The sequence below is a fragment of the Sturnira hondurensis genome, unplaced genomic scaffold, assembly GCF_014824575.4.
Source record: "Sturnira hondurensis isolate 20B ecotype Veracruz unplaced genomic scaffold, ASM1482457v3 Scaffold0015596, whole genome shotgun sequence".
NCBI lineage: Eukaryota > Metazoa > Chordata > Mammalia > Chiroptera > Phyllostomidae > Sturnira > Sturnira hondurensis.
In genome coordinates this window covers 12,318,222-12,344,457 of record NW_028088227.1, presented here as the reverse complement: position 1 = coordinate 12,344,457, position 26,236 = coordinate 12,318,222, and the positions used below count along the sequence as shown (strand labels likewise).

Below are 26,236 nucleotides of genomic sequence, written 5' to 3'. Positions count from 1 at the left end.
ACAGATCTGTACAGTATAAGGCAGTGACTCTCAAAAGTCTTCAGTAGGTAGAGAATTTGAGGGTCAATGTCTTAGCAGTATATAATAACATCACAGGATTAAGGAAATTTATACTAGTGAAAAGATATAGGCATGTACCCTGCAAATCCCACCATGGCCTACAAACTGGTCTTCCAGTCACAGAATGACTGCTAACAATGATCTAGACTCAAAGGTGCAAATCTGTCACCTTTTGGCAGTATGATATGAGAGTCGGTTTCCCTGCTATAAAATAGGGATAAGAGTATTTACTTCAAAGGGTTGTAATGAAGTCTAAAGGAGATAGGTGTATAAATTTACAATCCTCTCAGTATGGTACTTGGCATATGGTAATAAAAGGTAGTTTTATTTCATTAGTTTCTATCCTTGTTCTTTTCCATCATGCAAAAAGAACCAAACTCGCCTTCCTATATTCAGTTTTATTTATGCCACTCTTCCCTTAAAGAACCTTAGAAATCAAGACCAAATTTATTAAATCAAGACCAGCTCTTCACCTTGGTCCCCAGAGCCCTGTGCAATGTTATAAAAACTACCATTCTAATCTTACCTCCCATCCTCCCCTACTGAGAATGATTTAAGCATTCCTGTTCTTTAGGGCTTCTATGATTTAGCTCATGCTGTTCTCTTCTGCCTGCACTCTCCTCATAAAAGCCTTCCTAGCTGTCAATGCCAGTAACGGTAATATAAAGAACAGTAAGTGCTACCATCTATTAATGCTTACTGTGTCAGAGAGTTTCCTAAGCATATCATACATTATCTCATTTATCCTTATAACTCAGTAACGTAGAAATTATCTTCATTTTACCTAATGGGAAAACAAAGATAATCCAAAGTTACACAAGACCAAAACGGCAGCCTGTTTAACTCTAAATCTTATGTTCTTAACCTAGACTGTACTGCTTACTAAAATATTATTTCTTTCATGGAACATTTCCTAATCTTTACAACCAGATGCAATCTCTCTTTAAACATGAATAGTACTTTAGAGACACTATAAGAAATAGTCTGGTCTCTATCTTTTAAAAAATACACTTGGCTTACCGTCTCTGGTAGACACTGGCTTGAGGAGAGGGGCTATACTTGGTTTCTAACAATGGATTCTCAAATACGGGAACTTGAATTTCACCTAGCAAAGTTCCTGGTAGTACCTTTCCAGACTTGGCCAAGTTACATACATCCTAGTCATAAAATCCAAAGTTAATAATATGTTATGTCACAGACAATTCTTTTGCCAACCAGGAAAAACTAATTTTTCTTCACTTTTCAATCTCATCATTCTTTTCTTAAATTGTGGACAAGCAGTGAAGGGTTTCTAACATAAACTAATTTACATATTAGGTTGGCCAAAGAGTTTGTGTGGTTTTCTCCGTAAAATAAAGGACACACTTTTTCATTTTCACTGAAAACTTGTTTGATTTGGATATTTTCAGTATGTCAGCTATCTCCCATGTAGTATAACATCAATTGTTCTCCATTAATGTCTCAATTTGATTGCTATCAACTTCAACTGGTCTACCCAAGCGTGGGAAAATCTCGATTTCTCTGATACCCAACCATCACTCAGCAAGAAATCTCCAGCATGAAACTTTGCAAACCACTTTTGACACTTTTGATCAGTCACAGCACCTTCTCCATTATACACAGCACAAATCTTTTTTGTTTCTGCTGTGTTTACACCTTTCTTGAAATAACAAAGCATTATATACTGAAAATGTATATTTTCTTGCATCTTCAATATTAAAATGGCTACACAAAAACCAATTTTCATAAGTTGTTTTTAAACACATGCTCATAATGACAGCTGTCACAATAAAATCTAACAAAATTGTTTCAAATGAAGTTAAAGACACTACTAGAGCCACCTTACAGGAAAAAACCAAAAACTTTTGGGCCAACCCGATATTCAGTGGGATGCTGCCTATCACGAGAATACAGAAGGACTGACAATCCCACAAAGGGAAAAGGCCTACTGCCTTGTCAATGTCACCTGCAAAAATCTTGATCTTTCAAATTTTCTTGAAAGTTTTTGAAAGCTGGAATCAAATAACCATTTATTAGTTATACACAGGATCTAAAAGTTTAAGAAAAACAGATTTCATAGAAAATACATATACTGACATAGGAATGTCATATCCCGTATTACTTGAAATTTTCTCATTTTCTAAATTCAGCGATCCTATTTTATTGAAGTACTTTTCATTAAAAAAATCATAAAGCATATAAGTAATATACAACCTCTCTTCAATGTGATGGCTAAAATGGTGCTAAGGAATACGGGATAGCTCGTAGTTCAACAGGGTGAAGGATTTAATAAATAATGGAATAAAATTTAAAATGTGCTACAGCCTCAGAGCATGAGAATGAGATTTTTGCTTGCTGTGCACCCAGAGAAGAGCCAGAGTAAATACTACCACTGACATCACAGGCTGTGCCACATATTTCAACTGCTATACTTGAAGTGACTAGGCAGGCAAATTTGACTCTGCTGTATCAAAAAACACAAAAGCCAAAAAAAAACAATGGCTATATACTAAAAAATGAAAAATATTAAAAAGTAATCTTCTCTACCAAGATGCAAGAAGATGTGGCCTTTTTTTTAAAAGATTTTATTTATTTAGCTTTAGAGGAGAAGGAGAGAGGGAGAGAAATATCAAATGTGTGGTTGCCTCTTGTGCATCCTGTACTGGGGACTGGCCTGCAACCCAGGCATATGCCCCGACTGGGAATCGAACCACAATACTCTGGTTTGCAGGCCTGCGCTCAATCCACTGAGCCATACCAGCCAGGGCCAGATTTGGCTTTTTAAAGTGCTTCTTAACAGCCCTGCCACTAAGACTCTTTGTTTGTTTTATGACCATTTCATGGTATTTCTATTTTGTCAATCAGGCATTCTTTGTCTTTTAAAGGTAAGATAGCTAGAAATCTTATCTTTTCTACAAATTTCTAAATGCACAATTGTCACTATCTGTTCCCTTTCCTCACCTTCTTTAATGCATTCATCACCATTTATCACATGGAACAAAGATGCCACAAGATGTCTTATGCAGAGTAGGCAATAAACCCTGTGATTACTGTCGAGCCCTGACCACATGTGTGTGGCACCTCTTTTTAGTGTTTAGCACAGCAACATGCACAACCAGATGCTTCCTAATGTACTGTGCAGTAATGATGTTAACAAACCAAATTCTTTTTCCATAATGGTTAATTTGCAATGTGCCCTTATCAATACTGAGAGGAAGATGTTAACTAAGTTCACATTTAAGAATCAGATATTCTGAGATTTCCTTTTTTCAAAAGAAATAGTTCCATACTACCAGATGGTTCTATCTTGGTAGGTAAACATTAGTGGATTTTTAAAAGTATTCTCACAAAAGCATATATAATATTTAAACATTTGTAGAAGGACATTTCTTTTTAAATTGAGATGTAGTTGCTATATAACAGGATATATTTTCTAAAAGCTTAAATAGTATACTTTTGTGAAAAATTCACCATTTAGCTACCTATGTATAATTTAAATAGTTTAGCAAAAGGCAGAATCTTAAGTATGGCATATTTTCTCACCTCAGGAGCAAACATGGTCTCATAGGTGGGATTATACTGAACCTCTTTGACAGCAGGGTCAAGGTGAACTCCAGTCTCCAAATCTTCCTAAAAGAAAACCAAATGAACATTAAATATCTGATAAATAGTTGTTTTATTTTAAAACTACACTAAGTCATTTTAACACTAATTTTACTATTATTACATTAGTGCCACACAATTAATAATTTAATAAGCAAATACTAATAAAAGTAATGTATATAAGTATAAAGGTTAGAATGCGTAACAAATTTTTTCCTTTCAAAATATTGACTTTACCCCAACTGAGCAAATAAAAAATTTCTAAATAAGTTAACATTACTCAAAGCCTTAAATTTGAGAGTCCAACTCCCCTCTTCTATTAACTCAAAAAAAGACCTGCTCTTCCAGTTCTAAATTCAGAAGCACTTTCTTTATTCACCAAACTTTATTAAATATATACTCAGATAGCACTGGTTAGGGACTGCAGAGGAAACAAAAGAAAGTGGCAGGACCCAAATCTAAATCTCAAGTCTTACCACTTTGTCAATGTTTCACCCTTCCTAACAACCTCATCTCCACTAAATAATCACTGGTCGTCTATTTCTTGTGTAACCCTACCACTTTCGTATTTTCAAACTGTAAGACACACCTGCCCCAAAGTTGGGAGGAAAATGGTTGTCAATGCTGCTGTTGAGTTCTGTTTACATTTACATTGGTGTAATATTATGTTATTTATGTTATTAAATATTTTACCACATTTTTTCTTCAAAAAATTTTCCCCTATTTTCCTCTAAAACCTAGGTGCATCTTATGGTCCGAAAAATACAGCACAAATACAGCAATTCCCAAATTGGTATCTCTAGCCCGGACCTCTCCCCTAAACCCTAGAGGCTCGTGTATCTAACCTTCAATTTGCTATCTTTTCTCCCACTATGTCTAACAGACACCTCTGGTCTTCCTTTCCCCAAGGACTCCTTCCAGCCTTCTCTGCAAGTTAACTGCAGTTAACTGCAATGCCATCCTTACATTTGCTCATAAGAAAATTCCTGGAGTTATTTGACTCTCTTTCACTCTCACCTCAGTCCAATTTATCTCGCACCTGGATTACTGTAATAGTCTATTAACAGGCCTCCCTGCTTCTGCTCTTGCCCAGCAGCTTCACTCCACATGGGAGCCAGGGATTGTTTTAAAATATTCATCAGACTATATTACTCTTTTGCTCTTAAGCCCTCTGGCACCTTCCTCACTCAGAACAAAGGCCTAAAAAAGGCTTACGAGGCTCATTACCAGTTCAGAAAGTAAGTATGGTTCCCGACGATAGTTTTATAGAGCATTTTGTCTTCCTGTATTGTCCTGCCTTAGCTTTTACATACTAAAAAGAAGTTTTTGTAGAGGTTTTATTTCCATATTAAACATGTTATAAATATATTTCATTTAATTAAACTAGGACATTCAAGTTATGCTTTGAACTTTTAAAGGAAGTTACATGTTGTTTATAAATTATATTTCAGTAAAGCTGATATTACAAAATTGCTGTTATAAAATTAGGACATTTGAATCTAATTGGTTGAGAGTTTAGCCTTGATTTGTCCCTCTTTCTCCCCTCTATCCCAACCCCTTTCCTCATCTAGCCCTGTGCCTACCTCATTGTAGCTCAGCCTCACTGCCTCATTTGCCACCCCAGAATTCACTGAAGGCCAATCCTGACTCAGGGTCTCTGGACTTACCATTCCCTCTTGTTGGAACTTGGGTATCCACATGACTGTTCTCTTTCAGGTCCCTGCTCCATTTTTCTACTTTCCCCTTACCTTGCTTCAACTATCTCCATTATGCTTATCACCACCTGACACATATTTATTGTCTACCTCCCTCCACTGAATATAAGCTACACAAGTTAGATTTTATATGCACAAAAATCTTTTTAAAAAATATATTTTTCTCCCCCTCTGCCCTGAACCCTCCTCCCATCCTCATTCCCCACCTTAGTTCATGTCCATGGATCATACATGTAAGTTCCTTGGCTTCTCCATTTCCCGTACTATTCTTAACCTCCCTCTATTTTGTACCTACCGTTTATACTTCTTATTTCCTGTACCTTTCCCCCCATTCCCCTCACCCTCTCCCTGCTGAAAACCCTCCATGTGATCTCTATTTTTGTGAATCGGTTCCTATTCTAGTCACTTGCTTAGTTGGTTTTTTTTTTAGGTTTGGTTGCTGATAGTTGTGAGTTTGTTGTCATTTTAGTGTTTGTATTTTTGATCTTCTTTTTCTTAAATGAGTCCCTTTAACATTTCATATAATAAGGGCTTGATGATGATGAACATCTTTAAGTTGACCTTATCTAGGAGATACTTTATCTACCCTTCCATTCTAAATGATAGCTTTGCTGGATAGAGTAATTTAGAGTAGGTTCTTGCCTTTCATGACTTTGAATACTTCTTTCCAGCCCCTTATTGACTGTAATGTTTCTTTTGAGTAATCAGTTGACAGTCTATGGGAACTCCTTTGTAAGCAACTGTCTCCTTTTCTCTTGCTGCTTTGAAGATTCTTTCCTCACCTTTAATCTTGGGCAATGTAATTATGATGTGCCTTGATGAGTGCTTCCTTGGGTCTAACTTCTTTGGGACTCTCTGAGCTTCCTGGACATCCTGGAAGTCTATTTCCTTGGTCAGATTGGGGAAGTTCTCCTTCATTATTTGTCAAATAAGTTTTCAATTTCTTGCTCTTCCTCTTTCCCTTCTAGCACCCCTATGATTCGGATGTTAGAATATTTAAAGTTGTCCTAGAGGTTCCTAAGCCTCTCCTCATATTTTTTTTGAATTCTTGTTTCTTCATTTTGTTCTGATTGAATGTTTGTTTCTTCCTTTTGCTCCAAACCATTGGTTTGAATCCTGGTTTCCTTCCCATCACTGTTGTTTCCCTGTAATTTTCCTTTATTTCACTTTTCATAGCCTTCACTTTTTTCCTGTATTTTGTGACCATACTCTGCCATTTCTATGAGCATCCTGGTTACCAGTGTTTTGAACTCTGCATTTGATAGGTTCGCTATTTCTTCATCACTTAATTGTATTTTTTTCTGGAGCTTTGATCTGTTCTTTCATTTGGGCCATTTTTTTTTGTCTTGGCATGCCTATTATGTAGTAAGGGGCAGAGCCTTAGGTATTTGCCAGGGCAGGGTAACCCAGGTCACTGCATTGTGGTGTTGTATGTGGGGGAAGGGTCCGAGAGGGAACAATGCCACTTTGCGGCTGGCTATCAGTCACTTCCCCCACCACCCATAAGCAAATTGGGCCCTTCTGGTGCTGATTCCCAGGTAGGCGGTTTTGTGTACATTCTAGGACCCTGTGGGTCTACCCAGTGAATTCTCCTGGAGGCTGGGAGTTTTTCCCACTGCTGCTGCAACCCCTACAGGTTTTTCAGCCAGAGGTTTCAAGGCTTTATTTCCCCACAATGGAACCCTGGGTTGCGGATGTGGGTTCTATCTTACTCTCCAGTTGTTCCTCCAGGTTTATCTGCATGCAGATGTGGGACTGCCCACTCTGCCAGCTGCCTTGCCCACCCGGGTCCTCCAGCCACCACCTTGCTATGAGTCCTCTCCATCCAGACTGCCTGTCTCTCCTCTCCTACCAGTCTGGATGAATGTTTCTTCTTTAACTCTTTGGTTGCCAGACTTCCATACAGTTCAAATTTCTGGCAGTTCTGGTTATTTTTTGTTTTTAAATTTGTTGTTGTCCTTATTTTGGTTGTGCGAGGAGGCAAAGTGTATCTACCTATGTCTCCATCTTGGCTGGAAGTCCACAAGTGTATCCTTAATCACTAGAACTACCCCTACCACATCACCATTTTCCTTCTGTTAGTCTCTTGCTGATGGTAGGATACATTTGCTAATACAATGCAAAGGTAATGGAAAATAATTATCACAAATTTTGCAAAACAGGTGGGATGTCACGACACTGGCAGTGATGCTGGGGAAGAAGCAATGCCATTGACAAATGAAGACCTGGTAGAATTAGAGCATTTAATGACCAAAGACTACAAAACTGACACGAAAAATAACACCACTGGCATACAGATATTCTCCCCAAATTTTAATATTTAAAAAAATTTTTATTTATTTATCTTTAGAGCAGAAGGGAAGGAGAGAGGGAGAGAAATATCAATGTACGGTTGCCTGTTGTGTGTTCCCTGCTGGGAACTGGCCTATAACCCAGGCATGTGCCCTGACTGGGAATTAAACCGTGACTGTTTGCTTTGCAGACTTGCGCTCAATCTATCGAGTTACACCAGGCAGGGAAAAAATTTTACATATTTCAAAACACCCTTCACCAAAGCAGGCAACTTAGTTTTTCTGCTTCTCAAAGGCACAGTACTTCAGGTATGATGCCACTAAACTTCCTTCCCCCTTATTTTCAAAACTGCCCAAATCTTTACCATTATCTTGTCTTCCTCATGATTTCAATTTCCAGCACAAATTTTTATCTGCAGCCTTGACTGCACTCCTGGCCTCTGGATCTCCATATCTAATTTGCCTTTTGAGCTTTACTGTACGGGTGTTTCACAGAATCAGACTCTTTGCTATGCCTAAAACAGAGGTTGTCACTCCTCCACGACTCAGCCTACACTCCCTACCAAATCGGGCTCCGAGTTTTACTGATCCTACCTCTGCACTATTTCAGCAGCACCTTCACTCCCAACACCCCTTTTCCACATCGCAGCCACGACTGTCCTAGTTCAGGGCTTCAGTGTATCCTGCCTGGTCTCTAAAGCTTCTTTATCAGGTTTAATAGTCCCTTACTTTTGCCACATTAGACTGATTGATAATTTTTTAAAATACCAAGCACTTTCATGCTTTCTGCGCTGTTGGCAATGTTACTCTTTGTTCATTATGCATTTCCCTTTATTATCATTAGAGGCTAATCTGATGATGATGATGATATGTCATCTTATTTTCTCTGATACCTTCTGGCTCAAGAAAACTGCTTTTTCATCCACAGTCCTAAGGGATGTTTCACATAACTCCTTATAGCATGTGATATTATATTATTTGTTGCACATGGCCTTTACTTACACATTTTATATCTTCACTGCCTAGTATAATACAGGGCACTCAGCAAATGTTCAATAAATATTTGTTCAATTAAACTGAAGAAAAGTCAAATCCATAGAATGAAGGCTGACCAAAATCAATGACTTTGGCAATCATGTCACAGAAAGCCTTTGTCAGAGCAATTTTGGTAGTGGGGGCGGGGGGAGCCAACTGCAAGAGCCTGAGGTATAACTGGGAATTTAGAAAAACAATTCAGCAATATTTTTCACTCTTTCAAAACATTTGGGAATAAAGAGGTGAAGAGACAGGGTGCAAGATTAAAGGACTTTCAGGGTGAAATTAAGTTTCCTTTTTTCTCTCAGTAAGAAAAGACCAGATCAAAGATTTAGTCAATCACAGGCTACAGGAAAGGACCAAGTAGGGAGAAACACATGAAAAGGAAGGGATAATCAAAGGTATGGAAGTGGTAGAAGGGAAGGGAATCCTGGGGATTAGAAGATAGGCCTCTGAAAAGAGAAGGAGCTTTCTGAGATGAGAGGGAGATGACAAAGACAAGAACTGACAGGTGATAGATGTGTGGAGCTGGTTTTAAGTGTAGGCAGTCACTGTTGGTCTTTCATTTTCTCTGTGTAGTTAGGGGCACAGGCATCTTAGTAAAGCAAGTACAGTAACTTCAGATCTATTTATTCGTTTAACAAATACTGATTGCGTACCTACTATGTGCCAGGCTGCTCTAGGCCCAAAGAAATAGGAAAAGATCCCTGCCCTTGCGGAACTTATATTCTAGTGAGGAATACAGATAATAACCACTATAATAAATAAGTGAATTACCTCTATAGTTTGCCATGAAAAAAAAGGGTATTTAACAAGTGCCAGGACTGGGGTAAACACATTACCCCAGTATAATCCTTTATATAATCCTTACAAAACTCTTGTGAGATAAGTATTAGCAAGATTAAATCACTTACCCCAAAGTATTAACAGAATAAATGAGAAGGGAAAGAATTGAAAGGAACCACAATGAAGGATGTCAGAGACCCAATTAGCAACAAACAAACAAACAAAATAGTTGGCAGAGTATGAGTCAGGTTCCTAGTTGCCAGCAATTGAAAACCTCACAGGCTGATTAAACAGTATTGAATCCTTCGAAGTTTCTCTTAGCATTGCCAAGAAGGGTGGAAAATGAGCTTGGGGAAACTCGCAGAGATAAAGGGGTGAGTACACAGATGGAATCACAATTCCAAACCAATCACATCCCAGAACCAGTCCTATGAAGACAAGGGTTCGTCATTTCTGAAAACCACAGCTATGGCTGCCACTGGAGGCTGCTGTTGAAACCACTGGCCCAAGAAACTAGATAATGTTGGCTACCACTGTCACTTAAAAATATTTGCTCACTTAAAAATAAATCCTTGCTTCTTGGTGGGTTAACATTAAATTAGAATTTAGGTGGTTGAATTTGTTGGGCCAAGTCTGAGCTGTAGTACTAGACTTTAAGAGGGAGCTGGGAGAATGAGAATCTGGGTTTTCAGCTCCTAAAGGTAAGGTACAGGGAGGGATATATTTCACATTAAGACTCTTTAAAAAGGGGGTTCAAATGGGCCACCAAAAAGATGATACATAGGTATTATGCTAGAATGCATACTAGAATTGCCATTGATTAGAGATAGTATCTTGACTAGGGCTCAGAGCAAAATCCAGTACTACAAAGTTAAAAGGTTATATACAAATTGCTTAAACTGCAAAAAAAACTAAATAAAGTAGTTTCTCTCTTAACATTCAACTTGTAGTGATTAAGCTGCTTAAATTAAGAAGAGGCCCCAAAGATGGATTTTATAGAATTGCTAGAACCACTTTATAATATGTTTTACCAGATCTTTCTAAATTTTAATTATTTTGAACAGAGTACCATAAAATACCAAGCTTTAAATTTAAGGTACAATTTATAAAGAATTACTCTTTACATGTGCACCAGTGGTAACTGATGGAAAAAATATAAACAGGTCTTTGGCTCCTCCTAAAATCACAGAACCGAACAAAACCTCCTAAAAATAAAGGGTTATTACATTAATTAGAAAAACTTTGATAATACTACAACCTTGTTTTGAAACACATTAAAAGTTCAATAACAATTAGGCATGCAAATGAAATTACTCTAGAATTACAGAGGATTTCTATCCATATAAATTAAAGTGTAGTAAGTGAAGAAAGACCCTATTGGACCAAGTAAGTGTTGAAAGTTTATCTTTTGTTGATTCAAAGAAATTTGAGAAAACTATGAGATATTTATTTTCCAGTCCTTTTCACATTTCTTACTGTTGTTATAATAAGAAAATAATGTAAAAGCACTTTATAAACTATAATGCAGAACACAAACATTAATCATTATTATAAACTACTTATCAATTTATAGTATAGGTTTTTTCCCCCCAGAAAGTGGTAATGAGTAAACTTGCTAAAATGTCTAGGTGGATGAGTTAAAAGAACAGAAATTCATACAAAGTTATTCTTTGAGTTTGGTTATTAACTAATGCAGTGGGAAAAGGCAATCCATTTGAAGCTCACAGTATGAGAAAGATCACCCAAGAAGAAATTTTAAAATATGCTCAAAGTTAGAGGCAGAATTTTCACTTTACTCAAGTAGACTATGCTAAAGAAAGGGATATACTGGGGCAAAAGTAAGTCATAAACTGAAATGAGAGAAAGCCAGGTCTGCTTTATTTTTTAAATTATTGCTATTTATTGATTTGAGAGAGAGGAAGGGAGTGAGAGGCAAAGGGTGAGAGAGAAGGTAAGAGAGAGAAACATCAATTTCTTGTCCCACCCATCCATGCATTCATTGGTTGCTTCCTGTATGTGCCCTGACCGGGGATCAAACCTGCAGCCTTGGCGTACTGGGACCATGCTCCAACCAACTGAGCTGCCAGGCCAGGGCCTGGTAGCTTTTTAACTCTGAAGTTAAACAGTAAGCAACTCTTACAACCCAACAGGGCTAATTATATGATTACCAAAGTGCAAAATCTGACAATGTTGCATTAAAATACATTTTTTAACCAGAAAATACTCATTGTAATGCATCACAGAACACAAGCACCTGTATACCTCTTTGAGAACTGAACGCTATATTCAGGGAAATAAATTAAAAACATTAATCCATAATGTTTTTATACATTAAGTTCATTCTGCCAAAATGCTTACTACTAGTCACAATACAATTAGTTAAACACAAATGAGTAGATTTGCATGCCTCACATCTCCTCCCTTGGTCCTTTTTCTATAATTACATTTACTATGTGTAAGCCTTCCCTCCCCACTCTTTCCTGCATAGAAGCAAGTGTCAGTCCACAAACTAGTGACGATTAATGTCCTTCACTGTTACCATAGAACCCAGTTCACTGGGGTGGGGGATCTAACCCCAGCTCTGGTATCATATGCAAACTCTTTTCCTGGATTTTCTTAAGTGATTAAACTAAGTGGGTTCTAGAGACATCCCCTCATCCCTGCCCAATCAATATACATTGATTCTCAACATACATGCTTTTTCAAAGACTTTCTTTTTCACTTACTCTTCCATTTTCTCACCAAATATATTTTCCTTCATCTTGTGTACTGGGTATTGGAGATATAAAAATGAACAGATGCAACAATCTCTGGTTACAACAGTCCAAGGTGGGGAAAGGTTAACAATCGCAGTACTGTGGCAAGTGCTACAAGTGATGTCTGAAAAGGTGCTAACATAGACAGAAAAGGAAATGTGCAGGAGACTGGAGGACAGTACAGTTTGGTTGGGCGTGAAGGGGGTGGTAGTGGTGAGTGGGAAGGCACAAAGCAAGGGATTTCTAGGCAGAGAAACTAGTATGGGCAAAATCTTGAAAGGAAAAAGGAAGAAAATAACGCTTTTGGGAGAATGGAAGGCCACATGTTACATAAAGAACTTACAAATTAGCCCTGGTTGGTGTGGCTCAGTGGACTGAGTGCCGGCCTGTGAACCAAAGTGTCGCCAGTTTGATTCCCAGTCAGGGCAGACGCCTGGGTTGCAGGCCGGGTCCCCAGAGGTGGGTGCTAAAGAGACAACAACAATTGGTGTGTCTCTCTCTTTCTCTCTCCCTCCCTTCCCCTCTTTCTAAAAATAAATAAATAAAATATTTTAAAAAATAACATAAAAAATGTTTTAAAAAAGAACTTAGAAATTACCCACTAGGCAACACAATGTCCTTGGGCAGGGAAATGACTAGAAAGATCACTCTGGGTACATGTGAAAGGAAGAATGGGGTATGGAACTGGGAGACAAGAAATAAGAAGGTAGAAAGACCAGTTGGAAGGCTATTATCATTATCTTCCCTCTCTCTAAAAATAAGTAAAATCACTTAAAAATCATAAATACAACAGATCACTAAAAACCTGTAAAAAACTTAAGTGATACACACACTGGACTTGAGAACATCTTAAACACAAAGGAATTTTTGCACGATGCCTCCCCTCACACCTTGAGCTTCTGATCACCCTCCATTAGGCTCTGCTGGGCCCATACAACCAATGGTGGACATTCTCCTGAGGCTCTAGGCACACTGACCTTTCCTCCATTCTCCAAACACATTGCCATCTCAAGGCTTGCTGTCTCCTTTGCCTAAACTTTTGCCTTAGAGTTTGCTTATGGTTGGCTTGTTCTTCAAAGCTGTTTTTTCAGAGTACTACCTTGATCAATCTATTGAAGTCCTACGCCTGCATTATTCTCTGTCATAGTACTCTATTTTTTCCCTTCACAGTACTCAATCCAATCTGTAACCACTTTATTTGCTCACATTTTATTGGCTGCTTCTTCCACTAGAATGTGTGCACCACAATGGCAAACATGTCTGGCTTGTTGGCCTCTGTGTCTTCAGCCCTTAGAACAGTTGCTGATAAATAACATGTGTTTAATAAATACTTGTCAAATTGCCCATATAACCCAATTTCTCTCTGAATTACCTCTCTCAATTGGCATCATTCACTCCTTAAACCCAAGCCCTTTTCTCATTGTACGGACTTAAGTAACCAAAAGAGCTAACATTTACTGCACTTTTATTAGATACCAGGCCTTGTGCTAAAGATTGATTTACATTATTCCACTTAATGTACACAATAATCCACTCATATGGATAAGTGCTTTCAAAATTATCGCCATTGCACAGGCAGGAGGAAACAGAGATTGTGGAGCCTGGCTAAATTCACACAGATGGTGGAGCTGGGATCGGAATCTAGTTCAAACTTCAAAAACAAAACAAAGCCAGTCCACCGCTGGCTTCCCGTGAGGGCATATGCTCTAGTTTGGGGAGTCCTGAGTTAGCCTTTCTTAGGTTTTGAGATTACACCGGCTCTACCCAGGGAACATCCTAATCCATTCATTTTCACTCCCTCTTCCCACTTGCTTTCTGATGGTGGGAGGCGAGGGCGGGAAGCAGTGGAAGGCTGTCCTGAACTGCAAGTTCCCGGCTTCTCCCAAGGAAGATGCATGTGGGAAGATGAAGAGTTCCAAGCGTTACCATCTTCTTTCTTAGTGTTGAGGAAAAGGTAACCGGGGCCTGACCAACGACTGCCAGATTTTGGAGCAGAATCCAATTCCCGCACCGCATTAGAGGCAAAAGCGCTTACCTTAACTGCCACCTCCGGAGCCGAGTCCACCGCCACTGCCAGAGATGGCTTGTCAGAAGGCGATTTAGTCAAGTGCATGAGGGAGTCAGCGGTCGGCAGCGGACACCGTCCGCCCTCACTGTCCGAGTCAGATTCGGACCCCGAACCCGAACCATAGGAAGCAGCCAGAGAAGCAATCGCAGCCGACATGGTAGCAACACAACAGTGGAGACCAGGCCCCGGCGGAAGTAGAAGCGGCTCCCAGGTCCTAACAGATTGCCATGACACACTATTTACTTCCCGTGCTAAGACATAATTTATGACACCGTAAATAAGTTAATTAGTGTTAAAATAAGTACAACACAACTGAGAACTTGGAAGCATTTATCTTGGAAAACAGAGAGAATTATAATAGGTTATAACTTTTAGGACCTTTTGGCTAGCTTAGAGACTACGAGTTCATACATACCTTGCGGCCTCGGGATTCTGCACTCCCGGCGTGCAGCGCGGCGAGATATGAGAGGCACATGGGAAATGTAGTTTGGATAGAGGGGGCGGGATCGGGCGGGCAGGCATCTTTTTAACTCCGCCCCTGGATGGAGATTCATTCAATTGGCTATCACTTTCCCTCATTCCCTGGCCAAGCACTGTTCTCTCCGTCCCCCTCCCCCAAACTGAGGATTGGGCAATACCATAAAAACCTCAGGATGGGGGGAGGAAGATTGATATTCATCCCCACTGATGGGTGAGTGGGCGGAGGCTGAGTTTCCCACCACGGCTGCACCTAGGCACTGGAGGCTGAAGAAGTTAAACGAGTCTTAAATTGGAAGACTCTGACTGTTAGGGAATAGTTCGTAGGAAGGATGAGAGATTAGGTGGCGAGAGTCCAGCGGTCCCCCCTGCTTTAGGCGCGGGTCCCTGCGCCCGGTTGTGGAGCTGTGCTTGCGGGGAGGGGGCGGCTAGGGGGCGGCGGCGGCGGCTCTTGGTGTTGTTCGCTCGTGCGTCGATCACACTGTGGGTCCGGCGTTCGGTGGGCGCCGTAGGCAGTGTTCCCCGTGGCCCGGTGCGTCGGACGCTGCTCCGAGCGGGTTCCACCAGGGAGCCTGACTTTCCTGGAGGCTCTAGGGGAGTCCCGGGAGCTGAAGAACACCGGCGGTTGCCGCCGAAGCATGAAGAAGGGGTAAAGTAAGAGCCCCCCAAGATTTCTCGGTGAGCCCGAGTCTCTCAGGAATTGTTGTTGGTTTTTTTTTGTTTGTTTTTGGAGGGCTGGAGGGAGCTGGGGAGGAACTCTTCCACACCGGCCACAACAGAGAGGTATGTGCGGAGCTCCAGCCCGGCAAAGGTTACGGGGATGGGCGCGCCTCCCCCGCAACAGCCCCCGCCCCCACTCGCGGGTGCCTGATCAGCCGCCCACCCGCTAGCCGGGCTGGGCGCAGCTGGAGGGGCCGGCGAGTCGGGGTTTCGGTGGCAGGGACCGGCCGGAGGTTGCTCTGGGCGGGGAGACTGCAGGTCGCACCTGAGGTGCCACCGCCTGAGCCTTGCACCCACGGGTTGCCCCCGTGCCTCCCGGCTCTGGGGGAGGCTGCAGCACCCGCTGGCGGAGAAGACTATGCTCGCGCTACGTGCCCGGGGCTCTGTGAAGGAGGAGGCTTATGCGTTTGCGTGTTTGCACCGCGCGTCTCTGCCTGAAGACCCAACGGTAAAGCAAGTGCTGGGATCATTTTTTTCGCTCGAAGAGCGAGGCGAAGCGGGGCTGTCGCCTGCAATGCCTGTTAACGAGGGTTGCCTCGAGGAGAGTTAGGGGGCCACTCACTGGGCACCGATGTCGGCAGGACTCGCCCATTGTGCCACCCAGATAATTATTCAACTATGCAGCATCCATTGCACCTTTCCCATTTTTCTTTTCCCCTTGCTACAGCATGCCCCCTAGCTTCGGTACTCTGACGCCTTCTCTTGCACTTGCGGAGGATGAACTGGAATAATGATGAAAAGAAAGCACATCTGACCTGAACATTTACAACCTGTCCTATAGCCGATTAATGAACTAATCCCCAGCTAGACCGGATACTTTAATACGACTGGGTCTAATCCTATCCTTGGATTATATTTTAATTTTTTATTTGGTGTTAGATTCACTTATTAGCTAAGTTTTATTCCTGCCCATTAATGTAATTGATTTATTGGTTAATCAACTCGTCTTAATGTCCTTAAATTTAATTTATATGGTAGGTAGGTAACTTTAATTTTTCTAATTGTTGGTAGGACTAGTATATCATAATTACAAATGCAGTTTCAGTCTTTGAACTCTCAGGAGCAGTTTTTCTCATGCTCTAAGTTTCTAAGTTAGGAAAAGTATATTTGTGTCGAACATTTGAATGAAGTACATGACATAAAATCTCTCAAGTTTTCAATAAGAAAAGTTTTGTATTTATTTTCTAGTAACAATATGTAATTGCTCATTATAGCCTTCAGTTACGGAAGGAAGGAAACACTTAATGTTTAAGCTGGAGTTTTAACCACCATAATGATCATTTCCTAATTTACCTAAATTTTGTTTTTTACTCAGCTCTTTTTTTTTGGAGTATCATGTATTGGATTACTTATTATATAATTTTTCTCACTTCTCTAACTTCTGTCTGCAAGGATGAGTAAGCTCCAGTTTACATGATCTACCTAAAAGGTGCATTATTTTTTGAAAACAAGAAACAACTGTTGGTTACTTGCTATTATGTTAAAAACTGTTTACATCTTATTAGTTTAACATAAATGATTCACTACCAAAAGTAAGTGTTTTCTTTTTGTTTTGGTAGTCCTCCCTTTCTAGCTTTTCTTGTTTAAGCTTGTTGCCATAAGCCTCTTGATAAAATGGAATTGTACATAGGCATTGCAGAGGCAGTTGCTTTAAGATACAGTTATTGTTTTATGGCACTTGGAAGTGGTGCACATATAATATAATTAATTTGATGGAGGAGGGTCAGTTGCTTGGTTAGGAAATGACCTTGCAATTTACGAAATGGACACCTTTGTGCCTTGGTTTCCTTATATGTAAATGGTGGTAAAATACCCACTTACTCCACTAAGTAGAATGCATAAATTTGGTAAAGATGTTTTTATGCTTTTAAGGATTTTCTAAATGTTTTAGCTTACGAATGATGGAAAATGTTTCAGTGTAAAATACCATGAAAAATGGCCTTTTAGAATGGCCGATTTACACTGAATTTTGCTTTTAAACAGTATGGCCCCAAATTCGGGAATGTTTCTCATCCATCAAGAGTTTTTAATAATTTAATGGGTATTATAGTTAATATATGTATGTAATATCTAAATATAGGTATAGCTAATATTGATGGGAAAAGTTACAGGACTTGGTAATAAGTAGAATATTGATTTGAGTTTATGAATAATAAAATCTCCAGAAAACATTAAAGCCTTTTTTATTAAAAAAAAACTTTTAGCTGACTAAATCCAAAATACATAGTTGTGATCATTTGTAAGATATGATATAGAGCTACTTTATTATTCAAGTTTGTTAGTATATTCAGAGGCAATGTGTGACTACTGCATAATACTGTATTTATTTTGCTTTATCTTCAGAATAGTCTAAGGTACCATTTCCAAATGCTTGATTTTTATCATCACAGTAGATAGTAGCTTTTGATTTCTTTATTGGAGGATTAACTCAGTTAATTTTCATAGCAAAACTACTATTAAAGTATATTATTAGAACTTCTACCAAAACAGTGCTTTAGATTACTTTGTGAGGATACCTAACATAGGTAAGACTATTCAATGTCTTTAAAATTACTATTGTTTGGGGGTTTTTTTTAGAATTAATTTGATTACATTTTTTTAAATAAACTGAAATTCAGCTGTCATTATCACTTGGGTACATAGAGTTAACTTGAGGGGTTTTGTTTGTTTGCTTGTTTTTTTTGTGGGGGGGGCTTCTTGAGGACAGCAACTGACTTGATGCTTACTATCATAAATCCAAAGTTATTAGCATAGAGTGTAGCAAGTAGTAGGGGCTGAGTTTTGTTATTGTTGGACAGATAAAATGAACGAGTGAAGAATATCTATTGATTCAGTGTACTGAGTAGAAATTTTAAAAATTAGATTTATCAAACACATTTATTACATAAATATTTATTACAGATCTTTGATAAATACAGATATTTATCAAAGATCTGTAATACTGGTAAAACAATATTTCTATGGGACTATCAATTCAGAATCTATCTTGAAATGCTAGGAATACGTTTCTCTTGTGTTAGACATGATGGCGTTGTTAGTTAGGAACTTGGCCTGTGACACCCACTGGGCATGGAGAAGAGAGGAATCTTCTTCAGTCAGTGGCGCAGCCTTATATCTTCTGGGGCAGTGGTCAGAGAATGAGAGAAACTGGAAAGAGCTAGGATCTTCTGTGTAATGTTGGACAAGTCATTTTACCTCCCAAGCATGGTCTCTGGTTTTCTGAGTTGTGAAATGAGGGCACCGAAGTAGATGACCTCCATGGTTCTTTCCAGTTACAAGTAAAATTTCAAAGGCACTTAGAAGCTCACTTGCCCCACCCTGCCCTCCTTTTTTCCTGAGGGTTCATTTTTTTCCTTTCTCATATTACTGCTCATTATTGTCAGGGAATTTCTCCTTTCTGGATCTACCTCTGAAAAGGTGGTAGTTTTTATCTTTTTTCAAATGCTTAGTCTTGAAAGCTTTTTAGGATTTTTTTGAATTGATTAGAGAGGATGGGGGAGAGAGGCAGACAGACAGGCAGACATCGATTTGTTATTCCACTTTTTATGCATGCATTAGTTGCTTCCTGTGTGTGCCCTGATGAGACTGGAACAAAACCTCGGCCTATAGAGACTATGCTATAACCAACTGAGCAGTGCGACCAGGGTCTATCTAGATGTTTTAGGTTTTTAAAGGAGGGTTTTGGTATGGTGGTAATAACTGATTTGAAGGTGGGGAGTCTTGGATGATGAATTTGATTTTGGATATGTTGACTCTGGGTTAATGAAACAGCACTGTGTTGCTGTCTGGCAGACTGATAGCACAGGGCTAAATGTTTACAAGGACGTTAGGGTTGTTTGTGTAAGTATTGTAGAGGTGACGGTTGAAGATTCTGGAAATAGAGGGATTTATGCACAAACAGTATAGAAAGAACTGGGATATGACAAAACTGTCAACTTCTGGCTTCATATTTACCAAGTGGGAATTACGGAGAGCCGGAAGAGGACGCAGGATGAGTGATGGGAGAATAGATCATGTGCTGCATTCTGATTGGACTGCTCTGTTGGCACCAGCGTGTGAGCTCTGGGGCAGTTCTCCTTTGAAGAGGAATGTGGAGTGTTAGTTGAGGTAAGAAGGGAAGCAAAGGCAAAAATATGTTGATGGTTTTGAAAATAGAGGCAAATAAAAGGGTTACATAAAGGAACTTGATAAGGACAAAGAAATTTTATAATGAGAAGTTGGATAGAAGATTCGGTCTGAAGGGGACATTTTAGAGATGGAGTTGCTAGAGGTAGAACTTTTTAAGAGTGAACTGTGAAAGGACAGCAAACTCACAGTTATTAACAACCACACCTAAAACAAAAGCAAACCAAGAGGACAGCTAGATCGGGAGTGGAACCATAGAAATGAAGAACACATGGAGGGTTAGCAACAGGGGAGTGGGAGGGGGAGAAGGGGGGAGAAGGTACAGAGAATAAGTAGCATTGAGGGTGGGTAGAAAATAGACAGGGGGGAGGGCAGGAATACTATGGGAAATACAGAAGCTAAAGAACTTGTGACACATGGACATGAACGAAAGGGGGGGAATGGTGGGGGAGGGGTGTGCAGGGGGAGGGGAGTGAGGGGGGGAATGGGACAACTGTAATGGCATAATCAATAAAATATATTTAAAAAATAAAGTTAAAAAAAGAGTGTACAGATACTTGGTGTGCTTAGTCATAGAAGGGAAAGTGCTACCTAGTCCTCAGGACGGAAGTACTGACAGCAGGAACCCTCGGGAAAGGTCAGGCGCATTTGAGAAAGCCTTGCGAGTCCACATGCTTCTGACCCTGGGGTTAGTGTGCAGTACAAGTCACATCATGTGAGGTAGGAATCTCGGAGGGAAGAAAGGGGTTATGCACTAGTGAGTGCTTAATTATAAATGTATTCTCCTTCCTACTTGCAAAAATAAGTCTTACTGTGATAGAGGCAGCCAAAAGCCATGTACCGCATCAGTGTTAATATCATAAAGAAGTATCATTTTCATTGTCAGTCTAGTCATGGAAATGAATAAAATATATCTTCTTAAAGGATGTGTATGTAAAGAACTTAGTTTCATTCATTAGCATTAAAAAGGAAACGTAAATTTCTTTTGTAATGTTACACTAAGTATGGAAAGGTGGCATTAATGACCTGTCATCAGTTGAACATGAATTTCAAGATGTATTTCTCATAGTAGGGATGGATTTAAGAGTTTTTCAGCTAATTTTAAATTCATCAAATTTGCTTATTAAAAGTTTTTTATTTGAGAAGTCATGAAACTTCTGGTTAAAATAGTATTTTCTGTAATATCGTTATGGAGTCTTTTTTTAGGGTAAAATGAGGTGATTGCTATAAAAAACTTTTGAATCAAGTCTGTATTAATATAAGATATTACTGTGGTAGTGCCATGGGATCAGGACCATAGTTAAGGCTCTGATTTATATTTTAATGAAATATTTAATGTGGTATTTAAATGTTTTTAATGTAATACATGAGTAGAATAAAAAGTATTTGTTTTGGTATTTATCAATTTAGCTTTATTATTTTTAATTTTTAAGTGACTCCCTAGACTAGCATATTGAACTTGAAGAAAGATGGTGCTGTCTATTGAAAATTTTCACTTATTTTTCTTTTTAACTCTTGTTTCTATTTGAATCTGTTTTTTATCTGCAGCTGCCTTCCTAAATAATTTTATCTATACTTGACTTTGATTAAGGGTGATAGTGAATCAAACAGGTTCGTTAAGTTAGATGTAGATGGATATCTCATTTTAAGAAAATTTAATATGAAATCACTAATGAAGTGAATATGGATAAAAAAATTTTTAAAGTTCCAAGCACTAAGTCTTAGAACACTCTAAGATTTAGAGGTGAAGAAGATAAGGAAGAAAGCCAGGAATCTGAGGTCTTCTGAAAGCCAAATTAAGGAAGTGATTTCAAGGAGTGAACAAGTCACTGTGTCAGATGCTGTTAACAGATTAAGAGAAGAGGCCTGACAATGAGCTACTGGATGTAGCAGTAACTGACCGTGGTGAGGTGGTGTGGTATAGCACTGGAAATGAAAACCTGAATGGGACAGATGTAAGTGAGAATCGGAGGAGAGAAATCAGGGAACTCATTCAAGGAATTTTGCCATAAAGAGCAGAGAAATCCGTGTGTGTTGGAATGGGAGCGGCTGGAGGGAGAAGTGGGATGAAGAGGGGTTTGCTTTTGTTGTTGATGATTTGTGTTTTTAAGATGGATAAAATTATAGCGTGTGTCTATGCTGATGGCAGTGATCCAGCGGCAGAACACTGATGCAGGAGAAAGAAGAGATAATTAATCCCTACTGCTTAAATAGGGTTTGGGAACTGGTTTGGAACTTTGCCACCATGTGAAATGGTTTCTGTGGAGAAATATTTGGCTTGGACATAGGCAAATATAAATGCCTAGTGACCTAACCCATCTCCTCTTTTACAGTTGTAGATTATTTTTAGTGATGGGATGGGGATTGATAAAGTCACACTAGCTTTTCCATTGTGATAACTATTTTCAAGTCAAGAATAGGATTGTAATGTATCGATAGAAGATAGTAAAGTTTACTGATCTGCCTGAATTTGTCTAATCTTCCACAGTTTTAATCCATTAGTCTTCAAGTTTTTTTACATACATATTTCTACAGATATTGTTGAAAAACCATACCCTCTTGCACATTTGAAGTTGATATCCTATATTACTATTATAAATTCAAATCATGTACTGTTGGTAATAGCTGGTAGAAAATAATAAGTATTTCTAGCATGATAACAGTAATGGATAAGTAGTTAATTCTATTTGATTAGATAGGTTTTTGAGAACTTTATTGAAATATAATTGCCAAATGATATGTTGTACAGCTGGATAGTTTTGATTTATGGATTCATTATGAGACCATCAGAACAACCGAGGTAATGAACACCTTCCTCCCCACAATTTCAGTCTTTCTTTGTGTTCCCTGTACCCTACCTCTCTCTACTCCTTCCACCCAGCCTGCACCCATTCCAAGCAAGCGCCAATCGACTATCTGTCACTATAGGTTAGTTAGCATTTTTTTAGAACTTTGTATAGAGTCATACAGTATATACTCTTTTTTGTTTCGCTTCTTTCACTCAGCATAATGATTTTAATTTACTCATGTTGTTCCATACATCTTTAGTTCATTTTATCGGTGAATACCATTCCATTGTATGAGTCACATTCCATTGGATAACAGTTTGTTATTCATTCGTCCATTGATGAACATTTGGGTGGTTTTAGGTTTTGGCTATTACAAATACAGTTGCTGTGAGCATTCATGTACAAGCCAATTTTTGGACACGTGCTTTTATTTTTCCTGAGTAATACCTAGAAGTGGAATGGCTAGGTCATACAATAGGCATATGTTTGACTTCATAAGAAAGCACTGAAGTGTTTATTCAAAGTGGTGCTGTCATTTTATATTGCTATAAGCAAGGTATGTACGAGTTCATTTGTTCCACATCCTCACAATTCTAATTTTAGCTGTTACTGTAGGTTTGTTGTAATATCGCATTGTGGCTTTCATTTGTATTTCCCTAAAGACTAATGATGTCATCACTTTTTCATATGCCATTTGTATATTTTCTTTTGTGAAGTATGGGTTCAAATCTTTGGCCATTATGTAATGGGTTGTTTCTTTTTTTTAATTTTAACGGTTCTTTATTTTACATATGTGTGGTTTATCATATGGGTGATTTGCAAATATTTTCTCTCAACCTGTGGATTGTCTTTTCATTCCCTTAACCAGGAGTTTTTAATTTGGTTGAATTCCAGTTCAGCAATTTTTTTTAGGATTGTGCTTTTGGTGTTAAGAAATTTTTGCCTTATCCAAGGTCATAAAGATTTTCAATTTTCTGCTAGAAGTTTTATGTTCTCCATTTAGTTCTGTGACCCATTTGTACATGGTTTGAGGTAAGGATCAAGGTTTTTTTTCTGTTTTTAATATAGACCCCAAATGCTGTAGGACTGTAAGAAAGTATTTCTCTATTCAATTGTTTTTGCACCTATGTCAACTTCTGGACACTTCCATCTGTTCCATTGACTATTTATTTGTCTGTCTTCACAAGAATACCATACTACCTTGAATAATATAGCTTTATAATAAGTACTGAAGTCAGGTAGCATAAATTTTTCACTATTGTTTTTCTTTTTTAAAGGGCACTGTATTTCTTTTTGAGTAAACTTCAGTAGTTGTGTCTTTAATAGAATTTGTCTATTTCATTCATGTTTAATTCATTGGCATAAATTGTTTATAATATTTTTTAATTGCATGTTCAGATCCTTTATGATTAATGTGATTACTGATATTGTAGGGTTTAAATCTGTCATTTCGCTATTTGTTTTCATTTTGCCTTAATGTTCATCAATCCCTTTTATTTCCTTTTTTGTTTTAGATTTAGTAGGCTTCTTTAATGATTCCATTTTGTCTCCTTTGTTGGCTTATAGCTGTGACAAGTGAAATTTTAGTGTTTGTTTTAGAATATATATCTAATAATTCTAATATTAATATATTAGAATTAATCTGATTAACTTACAAATTAATTTGTCCAGCTTTCAGATTAAAGATTTGACATTTTGTCACTATGGTCTCATACTCATTTGAACTTTGGAGTCATAGCCACCTGGATATGACTCCAAAGTTGTTTGTTTTGTTTTGTTTTAACGTCATTTGATGGGTCCAGAGTGGGCTCCACTGTCCTCCTCTACTCCCTGCCAAAGATGTCCATTTCTTAACCCCTGGAACCTGTGAATGTTACCTTTCTTGGCAAAAGGGACTTTGCAGATGTGAGTAAATGAAGAATCTTGAGATAGGTTAGCCTGGATTATCCAGACATGTTCAGTGCAATCACAAGGGTCGTATATAGGAAAGAGGGAGGCAAGGGAGTCAGAGGATGTGAAGGCAGAAGCAGAGGTCTGAGTGGTGGATCAATGGCTCTGAAGATGAAAGGCCAGGAGCCGAGGAATGCAAACAGCCTCTAGAAGCTAGAAAAGGAAAAGAACAGTTTCTCCCGTAGGCCCTCTAGAAGGTAACCCCAGCTGTGTGGATACCTGTGGCCTTAACCCCAGTGAGACGTCTGACTTCCAGAACTGTAAGGTAAATCCATGTGTAAGCCACTAAGTTGTGGTAGTTTGTTAACAGCAACAGTTGGAAACCAGTACAGTGCTAAAATCTGACTTGAACCGATGTGAGAATGTTTATGGTCTTTAGTAATGCTTAGTGAGTATAAATATTCAAACATTTCACTATAGAAATAATAATGTTTGATTTCAGGGTGCTAACCTGGATCTTGCTAGGTAGGTTACTAAATGCACAGTACATTTACTTTTCTAAAATCTTGAGAAATTGTAAACTCTGAAATGTATTCATCCCCAAGGGTTTCAGAAAAAGGGTTTTTGGACTTAGAGTCATTTACACTAAATAAGGTCTTTTTTCTTCTAAAAGATTATAAGCTACATGAGTGCAGAAATGGAAACTTATTGCTCATCTCTTTGTCTCCTAGTTTAATGATTGATGGGGTAATAAGTGTAAAAAAATATTACTGAATTGACCTTAAGTTTCTGTATACAGTGTGGGAAGCATAAAGTTGTGGGAGGCCTGGGAACTGCCCAGATCGTCACCTCAGATCCTAGTGAGGGAGATAAGACATGTTTTGGCTTATGTTGAGGCACTGTAGTGTAAGTGACATACAAGTTGTGTAAGAGAAGGAACAAAGTAACCTGTGAGCCTTCCACTAAAGATGGAACTTTTTAGCTAAAAACAATGACCACCATTCGGATCACTCTTTGACGAGAGATTAGCATGAACATTAGTCTATAATTGGATGGTAAATACCTAATACATTCAGAAAATTGGGTTTTCTTTAAGAGTATATCTACATAATATATTAGTTGATCTAAAATATAGTTATTTGCTGAATAAAATGTTAACTGGTAGTCTCTTTGGTTGCTGGGATGTGGCATGATTTTTATTTTCATGTATGTTAACTATTTTTCAAATGTTCTTCAAGAAACATTGAATGTGTAATATAGCAATAAATATTATTTCACACTATTAAAAGACAGGTGTGTTGTTTCGGAATATAGTTGGGGAAACACTTCCTTGGATGCTAACTACTACCCGATATAATTTTTAAAATTAGTGAGCTACCTAAGTGTAGATTATTATGCTAATTATATGCCATACAAACATGTTATTCTACATTAAAATAACTGACCTTAGACATTCTCTCTGAAAACATTATTATTTAAAAATCTGTTTTAATACAGTATTTCTTTTATGTCAGAAACAGTATAATTGTGTTTTTGGAACTGCACTGTACTGTATTTAGAAATTAGTGTATAAATTCCATTTCTATGTATTTCAACATGGTATTTCTCCTGTAGAGAAGTAGAAGCAGTGAGGGGGGTGAAGCGTATTGTGAACAGTCCCACTAGCAGGGATGTGATTATCTCTGTGTTTCCAAGTAGCAAACTACTGACCCTAGGTGCCCCGGGCACATACGGACTAGATTTTATTTGTTGCATAATTAATAGTCTAATGTAATGTTAACAGGTACTCATTTCTTTCTTAAATTTTTTTATTAACGTTCGAATAGTTGTCTCCACAGGTACTCATTTTTAAATGATATTTTATTTTCATGTTGGGTGTTGACCCTGGAGGCCTTTTCATTTTCATTCTCTGTGATAAATT

At 38.5% G+C, this 26,236-nt stretch overlaps 2 protein-coding genes across 5 annotated transcripts in view; one reads left to right on the top strand and one right to left on the bottom strand.

The window, feature by feature from the left end:
• Positions 1 to 14,523, bottom strand: part of CDC40 (cell division cycle 40) — a 49,109-nt gene extending 34,586 nt beyond the window's left edge. For both annotated transcript variants that reach the window (XR_005069261.1, XM_037065036.1), the window contains exons 1-2: positions 14,282 to 14,523; positions 3,604 to 3,690 (exon numbers count right to left, since the gene is read on the bottom strand). Coding sequence is in view for 1 of the 2 variants with exons in the window: in XM_037065036.1 (XP_036920931.1) it covers positions 3,604 to 3,690; positions 14,282 to 14,470 (276 nt within the window). In the remaining variant the exon portion in view is untranslated. The remainder of the gene's footprint in view (positions 1 to 3,603; positions 3,691 to 14,281) is intronic.
• Positions 14,524 to 15,232: 709 nt separating this feature from the next.
• Positions 15,233 to 26,236, top strand: part of WASF1 (WASP family member 1) — a 41,591-nt gene continuing 30,587 nt past the window's right edge. For all 3 annotated transcript variants that reach the window (XM_037065039.1, XM_037065038.1, XM_037065037.1), the window contains exon 1: positions 15,233 to 15,469. The gene's annotated coding sequence lies outside the window, so the exon portion shown is untranslated. The remainder of the gene's footprint in view (positions 15,470 to 26,236) is intronic.